Source organism: Gordionus sp. m RMFG-2023, chromosome 2, assembly GCF_954871325.1.
Source record: "Gordionus sp. m RMFG-2023 chromosome 2, tfGorSpeb1-WG-v2, whole genome shotgun sequence".
In the NCBI taxonomy this organism is placed as follows: domain Eukaryota; kingdom Metazoa; phylum Nematomorpha; class Gordioida; order Chordodea; family Parachordodidae; genus Gordionus; species Gordionus sp. m RMFG-2023.
The window spans coordinates 3,201,941-3,219,174 of NC_088776.1; the positions used below are offsets into that span (position 1 = coordinate 3,201,941).

Consider the following 17,234-nt stretch of genomic DNA (forward strand, 5'->3'; position numbering starts at 1 on the left):
CGTTTTTGATTCATAATCAGAATTTCATAGAAAATAAAAATTTGTCAAAATGACCGTGAGACATCTCTTAAATATAAGAAATAATAGGAAGGGATGATAAATCCATCTTTACTTATAACAAAGAATCTCAATTTCAATCTAGCCGTTTTAATTTATACCTATCCTTGATTCTTCACATGGGCACAAATTGTTTAAAATAAAGCCTTAACATCAGAGTAGGGTTTATACGAGAGAAAATTATTTGAGGTAAATAGTCCCATATTTACTTCACCCCCCCCCCTCCTTACCCTACCCATAGGAACCTACCTTTCAAGACAATATGTAGACAAATAGATCCCCCCCCCTCAATGTGTTTTAGACTGACACTTATAAATAAAGCCTTATCATCAGAGTATGGTTTATACGAGAGAAAATTATTTGAGGTAAACAGTCCTACATTTGCCTCCTCCCATCACCCTACCCATAGAAACCTTCCCTTTAAAACAATATGTAGACAGATAGATACCCCCCCCCCCTTTCACCAAGTCTCTTAAAGGGACACTTGATCATCATAACTAGAATAAATTTTTATAAAAGGCTAAAAAAAATCGATACATTTTAAATTAGTTTCTTAAACCCCCGTTCGTATTACCCCGATTAATTTAAATCTGGGATAAAACCTAACAAAAGCGTATAAAATTATATTTTTTGTTTTTATTTATTTATATATATATATATTTCTTCTTATGAATTCAAAAAAAATGAAGTTAAAACATGGCAACGAAGGGAGTATATTAAATTTAAAATATGGTTGCAAAAAAAAATTATATATATATATATTTATTTCAAAAGTGAGAAAATTTAAAAATCAAATAGATTGGCATATGTAGTAATATGATTGGCATATATAGTAATAATAAATATAGATGAATTCCCCAATACGTTTAAATGATATATAGGATAAAAAATAAAATAACTCGATGGAAAAAAAAATCCTAAACCTAATTTGCTTCAAGATAAAAAAAAATCGTTTAAATTAAATGGGAATTTATGTTTCGTGTTGCGTGTTTATAATGCATATTTTCGAAAATTAAGAAGCCCGAATCTCGAAAGGAGAACCGGGCACGTGAGCATCGCCCCATTTGACGAAAATTAAATAGTCGCCGGGAATCTTGATTTCGTAAGAAACGGTATAAATGTCGGAACCCACGTGGTTTACGTTGAGGGTTTCGCATTTCGCGCGGTATTGGTTGAACGAATTAGTCCAAGTTTCGCTTTCGTTGTCGGGATGAATATCGCCATTAACCAAAGATCCGTTAGAAATGGAATGGGGATGACCGCGGCCGTAAATTCCAACCATCAAAAATGAGTCTGAACCTGGGCAATTTTGTAAAAGATAAATATTATTTTATTTTTTTTAAAAAAAATATTAATGACAAATAATGATATCTCGACTTGTCTCGTGCGATAAACGGAAACGATTTACTGACCCGAATATGGCAAAATCTCGATTAGTAATAACGAGGGTCAAAAATTTCGATTGATAGAATTCTTCGGACGCAAAAATGTCCAGAAAATTCCTCTAAAGACTTTTGACCACGTTATAAGTAATTGCGGCGAAATGCCAGCCAACTGTAGATTAAATTGGGATTAAGTTGTTAATCGAAATTAAATTAAAATATTAAAATGGGATGCTAAAAAAAAAAAAATTGGAGGAAAAGAGGCACCAAGAGAAGAAAAAAATAGGGAAATAAGCACACGAGGTTGGCAAATAATATTAAAAAGCAATTCAGTCGTTAGTAGGGAAAACATTGGTATATTACAGTTTAAAAACCTAGTTATTTCTTTCACTCTAACTCAGCGGGTTTTCCTAAGCAAATTTACAAGAACGTGTAATCTCCCAACATAAACACTAATATCTAAGGAGATTGTTTTAACACGACATCACCAATAAGGATTTTTTTTTTAGTCGAACTTTCATAATTTATTAAACAAAATAGTAATTACTGTAATAAACCCAAAGAACACGCGATGAATAAATAAATGTAAAATAAGGCATGCAAGTAGTATATATTATTTTTTTTTTGTTAAAACACACGAGAAATGTGGCACATGTCTGTTAGAGTTTCCCAAGATTTGATTAGTGCCTAATAATTACTTAGAATCCAGGTTGGGAAGATTCAACGGCATTCATCCCTTGCCATCGGATTTTCTCCTCTTCTTTCAGTGGATAAAATAATGGGTAATTCTAGCCAGTCGATTTTGACACACTTTTGCTCCGGTTTTTAAAATTAAAATAATAATAAAAATTTTCACCGAGTTATGAATTTATAGAATAAGTGATTGAGAGATTGACTGCCAAAAAATAAAATACAAATTAATTATGAAGTTTTTAAAAAGTTATAAATTTACAGGTTAAAAACTTTAATAATATACATAATACAATACAATATTTTGAAATATTACACTTTATATAAAAAATATATATGTATATTAGTAAAATGTAATAAATAATATAATTTTTTTTTTAATATTAAAACAGAAAAATATGTTATAATATTTATTAAATATATGTATTTCATTTAAAAAAAAATTGTGAATTCTTTTCCCGGGTGTTCCCCCCTTCCCTAAATCACCTTCATGTGGAAGGGCGAACCAGGTACGTCCTTGTCTCCGTACTTGACTACCAAAAATAGATCACCCTTCTCGATGACAATGTAGCTCACCAAAAACTGGCTGCCACCTATATTCCTAACGCAAATCTCTTGACAGGGTCCCGTAGGACCCCACACATTAATTGTCAGCATATCTTGGCCTATAAATTTGGAAGAAAAGTGAAAGATAAATATTATTCGCTTTATTTACAACCTCGACCCAATTAAAAATTAATAATATTTGAAGGGTAAACGGCTCGAAGCCGATTTAAAAAATAGCTAACTCAATATTATACTATAAGACCCTGAGATTCCGCTAACAGATGTTCGACCTTTGTGCCATCTCGGAACAAAGTCTTCAAGGCTTGCGTGGATAAAATATTGAGTTAGCCGTTTAAAAAAAAAATAAAAATGTGAATCGTTTTCTGGCTAACAGCTGAGCGGGTAGGATATAGGTTAAGCACTCAACCCATTCTTTCCTATATAGGTAGATCTTTCCAACTATTTATTCAAAGATAAAATTTTAACAACCCCAGGGATAAAGTCATACATAACACGTGTTTTTTTTCCATAGTTAATCCTGATTGGTGAATTTAACCGTTTTAATTTTCAAGATTTGAGAGGGATGGGTGGATAAAGTGTGCAAATAAAAATGCTTCGGGTGGGCAACGTAAAAAATAATAAATTTTTGGAATTTTGGATATAAAAAATAAATTATTGTAAGAGTATTAGAAAATATAATTATTATCCCTTTCTTACCCAACTGGAATACAATTACTCAACGGCGCATTACCCATATGGAAAAAAGATTTAAATGTTTATTTTATACAAATTTTAATTAAAAATATCAAATTCAAAATTTTGCCTTAGATTACGTTTTTTGACAAAATATGAATGTACAATAATGAGTGTCAAACGAGTTAAAAATCATTATTTTGACAAGCAAAAAATAAATAACGTAATATTTAATCTAATTTATTTTTTTTTCGTACCAGCTTTGCTGCAATTAACGTTGAACGAATTTTGCTTATTGATAAACGCCTTTTGTAGGCCTATACCCCTAGTTTCAACTTTGGTAGCGTCGGAGTGGAACTTGGGCAAAGAAATTTCGCTCTTGTTAGAGCTAGTCTTGGTGACCGTCTCGACGACTAAGGCAGTACTCTCTCTTCTATCGCCATGTCCGGGGGGCTTCTTACCTATGTTTCCAATTGGTTATTGTTTTTTTAAAATTAAATTTAAAAATGATTATTCACCCTTTCCCCTTTATAACCTCACTTCCTCATTCGACAAACTTTAAAAAATGTTTCGTGAGATTTTAATACTTCTTTCTGGCCGGAAAGCGTAAAAACCGAAAATTGGCGGGAAAGCGTAGAAACCGGAAATGAATCGACTTTTTTTACCTATACCGATTGCCCTAATAACAATACCTAATCTTTTTTTTACTACACGAGGCAAGCCCTAATATTTTTACTCTTAAAAGCTTTCTTTTCTTCCACATTTTCGGTTTAGAAAGGACATCTTTTAAAAGGCAAAATTTAAATATAAAAACTTATTATTATTCTAGCCATCGAAAATATAAGGTAACGACCGATAGTGAAATCGTTACATTTTCAATAAAAATCTACGAGCGACTATACTATGATAGGCGGGTAATTTATCCATGTTAAAACTAAGTTTTCAATTGACTTTTTAACAAAAAGTGCCAAACCCTAAAAAAAACAGATTTTTTTTAACCGAAAAGATCATCGCTTCAGCCTCAGGAGCGTAACGTTGACAAAGGTATTAATAAACTCAAGCGACCCGAATTAGCCTATATAGGCCATTACCGGAATTTAGCTACTATACACAATTTTTTAAAAATAAAATAAACCAACTATAATCGAAAATACGTCTCATTCATTTACCTTCAACAACGGTCTTAAACGGGCTTCCCGTTATGTGATGTCCACTGAATTTGATAGCTAAATAATAATTTCCCGGAATTTTAGGAAGCCACATCACCTTGTATCCTTGCCGTTTGGGGGGTTTAAATAAATAAATATATATATATATATATAGGCAAAAAAAAATTCTTAAGAATGTTAACCTTAAAAATAAAATTTATCATGAGAGGCAACCATTTTAAAATTTTAATGAAATCCGTATGTTTATACTTTTGGACACACGTTCTAATATTTATGTTTAAATGGGCCATCTTATTAATTTTCGTTAAAGTTTCGAAAGTTTGTGAACTTAATTTTCCGATGTTTTGGACATGGCCTAAAAACAAGAGAGTCAAATATAAGTTATTTGTGGGTGGATGAAGTTGAAAAATTCGTATATAAGAAATGTAAACCTTCCGCTTCCTCTTTGAAACTGACTTCGGCTTTGCTAGGTCCGTCAATATTGACGGCTAAAACGCCGGCACCAGAATCCGCGGTGTTCACCATAAACTCGTTCATGACGTCTAAAAAAAAGGTAAATAAAAATGGGTAAAAAGTATTTTTTCCTTTTTAACCCTTTCTTTCTCCTATTTTAAGAGGATAACCAACATAAATAGTTAACAACTAAATAAAAAGCTTACATAAAATATATAGTATTGTCCAAATCGGTAGGGTAAAGTAGTTCACTTTTACCAAAACAATTATAATGCACGAGGGGGAAAAAAAATCGGATAAAACGTACGAAAGGAAATCGACAAATCAATATCAGCTGATTATAAATTTTAATTACTCAATTTAGGGTGTGTCAATCCCGTTCCGGAGACGTGAACCTTCACGGGATCGCCCTCTATATCCTTACCGACCCTAATCCTGAAGGGAGAATGCCGGATGTGCACGTGATTGAATTTGACGTTTACGTAATGAGTCCCTGTTTGAAATGATTTTTTTGGTCATACATTATGCATTAAATGCTTCTTGATAGGTAAGGACAATCGCCTACAAACCTTATAATTTTCCATCCAAGAAGACGGTGCAAATTAATATTTTTTCTTGCCATTATGAGACACCTCTCTGGAAAGTAAATACTTAGCTCCGACTTAAACACCGAGGTTACATCATCTTAGCCAGCTGATTCATCTAATTCTCTCAATCCATGTTTTATTTTCATTCCCTTCAAAATAATAAAAACTTTACCTTTCATCTTGGGGACGAATCTAACCATATAGCTATCCGGTCCCGAGGGCATTAACGCGCAGTCATCCTCTTGACCTGATGGGCCCACCACTTTCGCGTCGAGGTGACCCTTAACTCCGTTCATGTTGACGTTGAAGGTGACCGGTTTGTCGAGAATGGCGGCAGAAACGCGCTCCTCCAGCGCGGAAACGGTTATCTTATGCGCGTCGCCCATGGGAGGCGCCACAAACACGTGAAAGGGACTATCCGGCACGGCTTTGTCGTTGAAGGTTACATTGACAATGTATTCTCCTACCTGTCACAAAATAATATCGAATATGGGGGGAAAAGGGGGTTGAAAATGGAAAGTTTATTTTAAAAAAAAAACAGCAAATGGTAAATATACAGAGAAAGAATATAAAAGTAAGCTTATATGAAATATCAGGCGAGAAATAATATTCAATATTTGTTAATGATTTAAATCAAGTTCTTTTTACCTCTTTACAAACGTATTCAATAGCCGCGCACCCATTCCCCAGGTCTTCGTATTGAATATCCGATTTTCCTGGCCCTTGGATCATAACGCCCAAAGTACCTTGCCCAGCTTCGTGGGTGGTTATGTTGAAATCGGCTAATAAGTTTCGTTATTCAAAATATATATTACAATTTTAAGGGAGAATGTAATTTTGGAATGTATTTTTTTGTAACGATAAAACTTAGCTTTGATTTTTTTAATAGAACTATTATATGTAAATTCAGAAAAACCCTATTAAAATGCAGGAAAATCTTGCTCCTATAGGAAAATAGGTAAAGAACCTTATAACAAAAAATGAAATAAATGTTTGTCAAACTGGGAGTGGGGATTGGATTTTGGAATTATAATCTTAAATGGATAATTATTATATGAGCAAAATAAAAATAACTTTTGCGATTAGCCTCGGCTTGTTCCAATCCAGGTCCGTAAGCTTTAACCTTGTGCGCTCCCGTTCCGCCGTCATTCCTCACGATTTCGCCGACCGTAAAAGGTAAAGGACTTCCTTAAAAATATTTCCATAATTTTATGTTTCTATAAATATTAACTCTAGATGCTCCTACTGCCCTCAAAAATTTTAACCCCGTACCGAATACCCCCTCCCGTCAATCAAAACTACACCTCACCCCCTATTTTCAATTTTAATTATGACCTTGCGTTATTCGCTCCCGCTCCCCTTTTAAGGAAATAAAAACGGATGGAACCTTTGATGTGATTTCCCTTGATTTTAACGGAGATGCTGTGTTGGCCGAGTTCCTTAGCTTTGAACCTAATGCTGAATTTTCCTTCGTTAAGATTGATGATCTCGCAATCCTCGATGGTGCCGGAAGGGGAAGTGACTTGAGCCGTTAAATCGAATGGGTCGCAATCTAGCGTTTTCAAAGAAGGAGAAAAAAATAATAATCGATTCCTTATCCATACGGCTTATGCTAATAATGATTATGTAGTATAAATATCCTATATTCCTTATTAATGCAATTTTGTAGAAATACAGGGGGGATTCCATATTATTCGTCTGACGCCTACCGGCATCTAATAATATCTAGCAGCACCATATTTTAAATTGTTCACGAGAAAAGGATTCAATTTAACAAGGGTTCAACAAAAAACCTACTTTAGAAGATTTCTTCCGCTTAAAAATCATCGGAGACCAACAAAATTGAAGATTTATTTTTAAAAGAAGATCAAAACTAATTTTACTCATAAAAGATAATTGGAATTTTAGGTAAAAATTGATCAAAAATCCAGTCCGAGAGAATCCTTAAAAAAAAAATGTTCCGAGATCTAGATATTTTCTTTTTCGAGATTAAATGTCAAATTCAGCAAATTTAATACCCAATTCTTCCACTACTTCACATCTTAAATATACATTTATTTTATTTTTTTCAAAACACTAACCCAACAATTTCAGATTCAATTCGCACTGACTGTCTACGTGAGTGGATTCGGCTGCCTTCTGATTCTTCTTGATAGCTTCATTAATAGCGTCCGAGCCTTTCCCTTGAACCTTTATGCTGAAAGGACTCCCTAAAAAAAATAATAATTTTATTTTATCATAAATTAAAATGTTTTTACGTATAATTTTTTTCTGAAATCTATTTTCATTTTTATAAAATACTCATTTAAAAAAAAATATTTGTATGGTTTAAAGAGAGAGATCCGCTCGCAATGCTAATTTGGGAAGAAAAATAAGATCAAAAAGCCACGAAAAGATGGGGAGCAGAAAACGCTCAAAAAAAACAAGGAAAAATCACTCCGCAGAAGCTTAGGATATGGAAGGAGATGTCAAATCTGATTCATTTTCTTTGGGAACCCAAGATGACAACTTGCAAGTCATTCCGTCATGTACCGTAATTTATATAGACGAAGCAGGTTGTCAGTCAAACCGTATAGAAGGTTAGTATGTAGACGACGCAGGTTGTCTGTCACACTAATATAGAAGGTCAGTGTATATAAGACGTAGGTTGTCTGTCAGTTATGTACGAACATTCTCAAGGAAAACAATTTATAAATTTTTTTTTCATAATACTTCCGCGAAGTTTGATTGACGCTGGTTTGAGTCTTGGCGTTGGTTTAAGGTTGTGCATTTTTATATTATGATAAGAAGAGATAAAGGGTGGGCGGATGAGGCGATTTACGGGAATAAATTTATGTACACAAAAATATCGAATAGGAATATTATAGAAAAAAAAAATTTATTTTTCTTTTAATTTTGCGAAAAAATAAAATTTAAAAATTTTTATTTTATTTTATTTATTTTTTAAAAAAAAAACAAAATATAAATGTATATATATTTTTTTTTAGAGAATTCGACGATCAAATTCAATATGGCGACTCATCCCTCCGTAATCAAAAATAACGATAAAAAATATGTTATTATTATAGTGTTCCAACTCCAATTTTAGTGAAAAATAGGTTAGACGGGGGGGGGGGGGGGGGGGGGGTTAACAATTTATATTCGAAGACCGGCACGAAAAGACGAAGGATGAATAAGAACAAAACGCACAACCAAAAAACTCTTATTTTTAAAAAAATTTTCTTCTCTTTATTTATTTTATTTCTTCTTTTTAATTCGATCATTAAAAAAATTATATTTTTTTAAAGGCTAAAAGTAGAAAAAAAACGTATGCTATTTCATTACATTATAATATATAAATAAGATAATTCCCCAACTTCATTCCTCATTTCATTTTATTTTATTATTTTTTTAAAAAAAAAACTTTAAAACATTTTCCAATTAAAAAAAAATAATATTTTTATTTTATAATTAAATTTAATAAAATAATAAAATTCGAAATAAATATAAAAAATATTATTTTATAAAAAAACCGATAAAAATAAATTGGTTTCACAATCCCAACATGTGCGTGCGTGCATGAATTAATTAATTTTCTAATTAAAATAAAACTTTCTTTTCTAAAAGGTCAACTTTTTTTAAAAAAAAAATATGGCGTAAATATTCGATTTCCCTTTTCCTCTTTCGAATATCGGATTGTTCTAGATTTCACTGCAAGAACCAGCTCGCCTATGATGACCCCTTTAATCCCTTTGTTGTTAAAATGCTCGTTTTGAGCCTTAAAAATGGATAACTCGATTATTACATTCAGAAAAAAATATTACGCAAGCCCGAAGATTTTGCTCATAGAAGGAACAAAGGTCTAGACATATATTATCGAAATCTCGAGGCTAAGGCGGATATTTTTAACGCTAAAATATTGAATTAGCCGGTTAAAAAATCGGCTCAAAACGAACCGTTTAACAAAAACTCTAGTTTATTAAAAATTTTAATTACTTGTTAAGTGTTCTTTTTCTTGAATAAAATAAATATATATATTTTTTTTAAAAAAATTTCTTTCTTTTTTTTTTCTTCTATTCTTTCTCTATTCTTTTCTTTTCTTATCCTAATTGAAATTTAAACCCGACGGTTCCATATATTCTCCTAAATAAGGGATTAAATATTGTTTCGTGGAATGGGCTCGAAAATTCTTATTTTAAAAGTTTTTAATAAGATTCGTTCGTTGCCATTATTTATTGTCCGCGGAAAGAAAAATGGTGTCAAATATCGCGTGTATGCGAGAAATTTCGCGCGCGCAACTTTTTCGAAATAAACTTATACCCCCACTCCCCCCCCCTTTCATTTTTTCCCCAAAGTTTAATCAAGTTGGCAGGCAAGGGCGAGCCACTCACACTCAATCTCTGGATCTTAGGATGCTTCAACCCTTCTCGTAGGAGGTGTTGATGTTCCCTAATTTCGTCTTTATCAAGCCAGACCCCACCTCATTCCAAACCATTTTAGATTCCTTTACCATCAATTATACCCTCCATAATTTCTCCAATCCGCGATTTCTTAACACATTACTTCTTCTCTTCCCCATTTTTTTAAACTCCTATTGAAAATTTATTCCTTGGCGATCTCATATTTTCCCCTGTCACATTCGATCATAGTCTTTCTCCGTTCTTAGTAGCATGTCCTTTTCTCGAAATTCCACCATCGCGTCTCTTCGCGTCTCAGCGGCTCTTTTGTTTAACCAGGGACCTACCTTTGCTTTTGCCTTCAAACCAGTCTTTTTCTTTTAATTACGCCCCCCCCCTCTGTTATTTTACATCTTATACCTTGAGATAAATCATTTTATTGTACTCTCCTCAGAACTTTTGGTTCAAGGACGCATTTCTTTAACCTTTTCTTTTATGCCTTTGACTCTAAGACCACCTACAACTAATCAATGATCCGAGATATATTCTACTCGTGGAATCACATTTTTTGTTCTAAGGAATCGATCATTTATCCTCACGAACATATAAAGTCACCGCACTCATTTTCACCGCCAGAACCAAATTCGAATGTTCTCTTAGTATTCACGATTTCTCTTGCCAAAAGCTCTCATATTTTCAAAATTTCCTCCAACATGCCATTTTGAGTCTCCGTCTAGCATAGTGGCTTCCCACAGTAGCTCTGATGTTTGTTCTATTATTCCGAAATGCAAAGTCTGTCTTTTCCAGTTCTATCATCTTGGAGGTCATATATATTCCAAAATCATGTTGAATATTCTCAATGAATAACTTTGATAGCCAATATACGCTTATTCACTCTTTTCACATCCAAGACTCTGTTTTTACCCCATTTTTCACAAAAAAAGTCACCAAACATAGAGTTTACATCACCACTATCTAGACAAAAGAATCTGTACTTTGCATTCGTGTCATGGCCAATAATTCTCGCACATGTTTTCCATCTAGTTGTAAGCAAACCTAAGTCTACCCTTTTAAGTCTTAACCACTTCGCCCTCTCTTTCCCTCATGCTCCCAGCATGCCAAGTGGCGATGTTCCAGACAGGTAGGTTTCCTCCCAGAGTGTTAGGCCGTTTATGATAGTACTATCTCTAGGAAAAAGGGTAGGCGAAGTTATTATTCTCAAATCCAGGTCAATACTTAGTGCGTAATTTGTGCCGAATTGATATTCAACGGATATCGGTAAAATCAGCTTTTATTGGGTTATGAGCAGAATAGGAAAAATCATGTAGGGATTTTAAGCATTAACGGATGCCGACATATTAAAATCGCTAGTAATTTTAAAAGCAAAATTAAAAAGTTTCGGAACCTCACCAAAAATTGTAAAAACAAATTTTTTTAAACAGGGAATTTAAGTGGCACTAGCCGTTATCGAGCTATCTGGATAAGCGGCACTAGCCGTTGTTGAGCTGTCGGGATAAATCTGTCGCTAATGAGTTTACGAGGGAAATAAGAAGGTTTTGGCAACTCCTTTTAAAAGATTAAATGTGTCCCTTTTATATTTTACAAACCGGATGCGGAAATACACCGGAAGTAATAAGCCAAATAAGAATTTTAGGTCTACAATCAGCGGTACAATATCCGACTACAATCAATTTGATTAGTGTTGTTAAACGACTCCATTTTACCCAAGATTTTAATTAGATATAACCGACTTTTATATATATTTAAAAAAGGATTTCAATTTACGAAATGAGATACCATCAATGACATATAATAATAACTAGACTGGCGATGCATTCGTTAAAAGTGTACATCAATGAAAAACAGCTGAGGACGCCATTTTGGTTACCCAATATTATTATTAAAAATTTTTAAACGAGATGCCAATTAGTTCCTATGCTCTGACGCGAACTTTATTAAAGAATAGCCTGATCATCGAGATAATAAGGAAGCGAGTTATCAATTTAACGGTAGTTTTTAACGCGAGAATAATTACCATACGGGTTACCAAAATGGCGGGTCCAGCTGATTTGCATTGAACGACGCTTTCAAACGCCATTATTATGAATGTATCGTCAGGCTTAGGTATTACTATTATGTCAATTGGGTACCATATTAAGCGAATACATTTAAAACAATAAATAAGTTGTTTTTTTTTTAAAAAAAAAGCGCGAAGGTTGACTCTAGATAACGCCACCGTTGTTAGAATAATTTACGACGAGATTCGCGTATTTCAATTACGTTAGCTTCCGATAATGAATCGTATTCAAATATCGGAACATCAGGACACACCCAGTGGGCATCGTAATTCAGTTACTATTCTTAAAAGGAAATTTAGAATCATAATAAATAAATGGATCGTTTCCAAATATTTCACCGTGCCGGAAGTGCATCGTAATCGACAGCAAATGGATTCATAGTTACAGGAAGACCTCATTCAAACGCAATTTACGACTGCAAAAACTCTAGCGTTTTATATACAAAATATGCTGCTCGTGTTTCTCGATATAATCTGTCAATCGAAGGAAGTCTCTAACATAGAGAACCTTGAAAATAATCAAACAAAAATGGGTATATTAGATAGGTATTATCTCCCCCCCCCCATTAGGGTCTAAAGAGCCAGATCCAGACATCCAACTTGATAACCCAGAATAACTTGAGTAAACCAATTTCAGCGGATAAGATATTTTTTGCGCGAGGTCAAATAAGGAACTAGAACTTCCATATTTAATTCGCATCGTCAAATCATGACAAACAAATCTCTTACGAATTATAACCTATTTTTTATATTTAAAAATTTTCATACCAGGAACGTGATTATCCGCGAACCGAAGGTTGAGAGAGTACTGTCCTGGTTGCTTGACGACGTAGAAAAAATCGGATGTGCCATCGTGATTATCGTGGCAATCGATCTCGGCCCGGCTAGGGCCTTCGAGAGAAACGCTCAGATTACCATAGCCTTACGATCATATGGTAGAAAATGATATTCGTATATTTTTTTTTATACATAATTAAGTAAATTTTATTTAACAGGAGTGGGTAGGAGATGAGATAATAGTAGTGAAGAGCAATTTATACGCTTAAAATCACGTGATTATATTTCTCGATCAAATTTACCGGCAGTTTTGGTATCCACGGTGAACTTGTTAGACTCCTGGGTTTGGCCTACTTTCAGGGCCGGTCCCGAAACCTTGACCTTAGAAGCGTCGCCCAAATCGCTCTGCTTGATGTCCACCTTGAAGGGACTATCCTTGATATGGTCGCCGCCTTTCCTGATGTTTATCAGGTGTTGACCCACCTCGTGTGGCGTGAAAGAGACCCCTGAAAAAATAAATAAAAGTTAATTGGTACAACAAGGGTTATTGTTTATATAACAAAATGTAATAGATGTTACTCGATTACAAATAACTTATTTTAATGATGATGAATAATTATTAAACTGTATTTATGAGCTAGCGAAGGAGTTTTGTTAGAATCGATATTAACGAATATCGTCCACGCGAAATTGGTGAACATGAAAAATAGAAAGAGCGGGTGACACCCAATAATATTAAGACTGGTGAACGATACAACAATATACAACCTAGCTCTTACATATAAAATATTATCTAGACCACCAAAAAAAATGAACACGGTATTTAAGCGTAAACAGATTTTATTATAAACTAGAAATAGAAGAATAAAAATCATCTCTAAAATTGTTCAATCAAAGTGGGGTTAATTCTCTTAGTCAACCAATTTTGGCTCTCGATGTCATAGCGGAACCGGAAAGCGGGTAATATTAATGGATTGATGATGGTCCACCTTTTTAAGCGAGCCTTGGGAAGGGGCGACAAATCAAATAGCTTCAGATATCCCTAATTTCGATCGTAACTGTTATAATATGAGGACGAGGATTCGGGGATCATATAAGGTAAAAGCAACGGCGATTTTTTTGGCTTTATAGCCTAATTTTCTTCTACAGCAATTTTTAATATAAATCACTCTCACGTTAAATAAAATATATTTTACAAGAACCTATATTCCCGTTGGATAAAGCTCTAACAAGGCACACGTCTTCGACGCCCGCGGGCGTAGTTATGGTCGTTCGCAGGCTCTTAATGTCATCTATATCTATGGCGAGCGAAATCTCGTTGGCACTGCTAGCAAGCTGGCTTCTTTTGCTCCCCTCGCCTTTTTATATTAAATTTAAAAAAATATATATATATATATTATACGGGAACTTGAAGGTAGAAGAATTTAAGCAAAATTTAAATGAATATTTTCCTCTCTTTTCAATGATTCGTGTAATGATCTTATTTGATTCTTCATTTTTGTACGCGTAAAGATAATTCTTTACCCGTGATTTTTACGGTAAAGGGGCTGCCGGATATGTGCTTATTGTTGAACTTGACGTTGACTTTGTATACTCCCTGACGATTGGGCACGTACGTCACGCCGCAAGAACCGTCCTTATTGTCGTGACACGTTATCTCGGTCTTAGAGGGGCCCTCCACTGTCGTATCCAAGCCGCCTATCGCGCGTTACAAAAAAAAATTTATTTTGGCGTTAGCTTTCTATTAATTAAGCATATAAATATTAGCGTTCAGAATTTCTCTTAATTTTAAAATATATTCCTTATAACCCTGCATTAACAGTTATCGAGAATTCGCGGCGAAGTATAAAGTTTACTAAAACAGCTGCCTCCACCCTTAGAATAACTAAGAGTACCCCTAACCCTAACTATACTAAAACAACTGTCTCCAAGAAGAACCAGTGTCCTAACCCTAACTATACTTCGCCGCGAATTGGCGATAATTGAATGCCGGGTAAACCATATCAAGTGGGGTTCAAAAAAAATCGTTTTTCTTATAATATGAGTTACCCCCTATCATGTATTGCGAGTCATTTCTTTCAGAATCGGTAGAACTAACATGTAAGTTAGTATATGAATGATATTATAATACTAATTTTCAGAGTTGTTCATAGATCTAGATAAAGTATCTAGATCCTGTATCAAAATACAAGTATCTAGATATAAAAATGTGGTATCTGAATCTAGATAGATTTTTAATTAAATAATCTGTATCTGAATATTATTTTAGACGTTGTATCTGTATCTAGATCCATTTAAAAAGTATCTTTTAACAACTTTGCTAATTTTATTTTATCATCTGATTTCTCAATAAATACTTTTTACGAAATTACGTTTAAACGTCACAAAAGTGGCCTATAAATATTAATATCATTATGCCCAATCAAAATTTTGCAATCTTTGATTGCCATCTAATGGGTTAAATAAGCGTATACGCGAAAATATTATTATTGACAAGTTTATGACAAAAGAAAGATATATCGTTATAAAAAAAATATGGGATTTATGATATTACCGGCTTGCCCATCTTTCGTTACGACCGTGAAGTTGCAAGCCTCGTTGGCCTGGCCATAGGATAAACCGGGTCCCCATGCCGTAATATTTGAATCTTTGATTCTATCCACGTAAAACTGATAAGGGCTTCCTGTAAATTCATATTGAAAGAAAAACAATAAGATTTTATGTAAAAATATACATCATTTATTTCTCCTTTAATCTGATGGAATTTAGAGCCCTCCAAATCTATACCTTTCAATCCAATGAAGCTAGACCCTCTGAGGACTAAAATATAAAATGGATAACTAACTAAGTATATTGGTATTTGATTATGAGCCACCACCCCCCTCAGAGACCTTCACAGGCCTTAATTTTTTCATGCAGTAAATATTTTTTTAGGCTCAAGCCCGGCCTGGCCTATATCCAATGCTAAAAAAAATTCCCAAACCCATATCCAAAAATTGAATTTTTTTTTATTTAATGAAAATAAACAATATTTAAATATATTTAGGCAATCATTTTGTTTACAATACTAGCCTAGCTCATTAAAAAAAAAAATTTTTAAATCCAGGCCCGGCCCAAGCTCGCTAAAAAATATAATATTGTGCTGGGTATGGGCCTGCAGGCCGGCCCGGCCCATGAAGGTCTCTGCTCCCCCCCCCCGAATCTGTTTTAACGCGATAGTATCTTACTCTCCAATTTTAGAGGACACTGTATAGACCACCATTTAATTTTTGTATAATAGAGCACCTTACACCCCAGCCAACTCTCCCTCGGGTAAGCGTGTATGTAAAAAAAAAAGTCGCGCCGGATTATTTCTTTCCACTCGATTGGGGTCTTACTTATTTCCGGTACTGACTCCGTAATTCATAGTTGGCGCGGAATTTGCAGCGAATTGTACAAAATGTACTTGTATTTTTGTATTTTCCGCGGCGAATAGGCGCCAACCGCGAAAGCGGGGAAACCGGGTGGTGGGGGCTTCTAGAAAATATAATTTAATTGGAGGTTAGTTTTTGATTGACGGAAAAAAAGTTGATCGAGATAACAAATAGATAATTATTTTTTAAAAATTTTTTATTATCGATTGATTGCAATTGTTTTGCTTTTATTAATTAAATCGAAAAAAAAAATTTAGCGCGCAACTTTGAAAAATTTGGCGCGCAATTTTGGATGATTTTTTGTTTAAAAAAAAATTAGAAAATAAACATGATTCAGGTCCAAAATGACCCCGGCATCTGTCTTCGACGTTTAACGCGAAATATTTAAAAATGCAAATAATATTAGAAGAAAGCCAATAATTTGATAGAAAAAAAATAGAAGAAAAAAAAACTTTAAAAATAATATAAAATAAATAAATACATTTTAATTTTTTATAAGGGGTGATAAATTTTTATTTAGAAAAAAATTTTTTTTAAATTTTCCAACAAATGTTTCAAGGTTTTGTTTCGAAATGTTTAAATATTTTTAGGTTTGAAAATATTTGTAAATATTTTTGTTTTTATAAAAGAAATATAATTTTTATTATCTCAATAACTAACTGGGTGGGGAATGAAATCTAATTGATTTTTTGGGGGTTGTTCTTCGGGGAAATTCGAGGCCCAGCTGTAAAATATCTTTGATTTGTTTTAAATATCGATGGAAAAAGTGCGCTGCCAAAAATATACAACCGGAAATCATTATAAGTGGCAAGGAGGTGGAAGGGGGGGTGCAGTGCAAAGAAGGGGGTAGTAGTCGGTCTTCGGGGAGATTTAAGGCCCAGCTGTAAAATATCTCACATTTGTTTTAAATAGCGAGGGAAAAATGGCGCGGGATGATCAATGACCGCTGCCAAAAATATAACCGGAAATCATTTTAAGCGGCAAGGAGGGGGAAGGGGTGCAGCAAATCTGATG

At 33.8% G+C, this 17,234-nt stretch overlaps 1 protein-coding gene across 1 annotated transcript in view; it reads right to left on the reverse strand.

Annotated features, from left to right (window-relative positions):
* Positions 1–673: 673 nt before the first annotated feature.
* The window catches only part of LOC135923200 (filamin-A-like), a 61,478-nt gene continuing 44,917 nt past the window's right edge, over positions 674–17,234 (reverse strand). The window contains exons 31-45 of the mRNA XM_065457821.1: positions 15,362–15,490; positions 14,332–14,505; positions 14,010–14,165; positions 13,110–13,313; positions 12,799–12,951; positions 7,659–7,787; positions 6,965–7,129; positions 6,652–6,765; positions 6,226–6,359; positions 5,750–6,044; positions 5,346–5,483; positions 4,969–5,079; positions 4,538–4,642; positions 3,626–3,829; positions 674–1,356 (exon numbers count right to left, since the gene is read on the reverse strand). Of these exons, the coding sequence (XP_065313893.1) occupies positions 1,070–1,356; positions 3,626–3,829; positions 4,538–4,642; positions 4,969–5,079; positions 5,346–5,483; positions 5,750–6,044; positions 6,226–6,359; positions 6,652–6,765; positions 6,965–7,129; positions 7,659–7,787; positions 12,799–12,951; positions 13,110–13,313; positions 14,010–14,165; positions 14,332–14,505; positions 15,362–15,490 (2,498 nt within the window). The 3' untranslated portion in view covers positions 674–1,069. The remainder of the gene's footprint in view (positions 1,357–3,625; positions 3,830–4,537; positions 4,643–4,968; positions 5,080–5,345; positions 5,484–5,749; positions 6,045–6,225; positions 6,360–6,651; positions 6,766–6,964; positions 7,130–7,658; positions 7,788–12,798; positions 12,952–13,109; positions 13,314–14,009; positions 14,166–14,331; positions 14,506–15,361; positions 15,491–17,234) is intronic.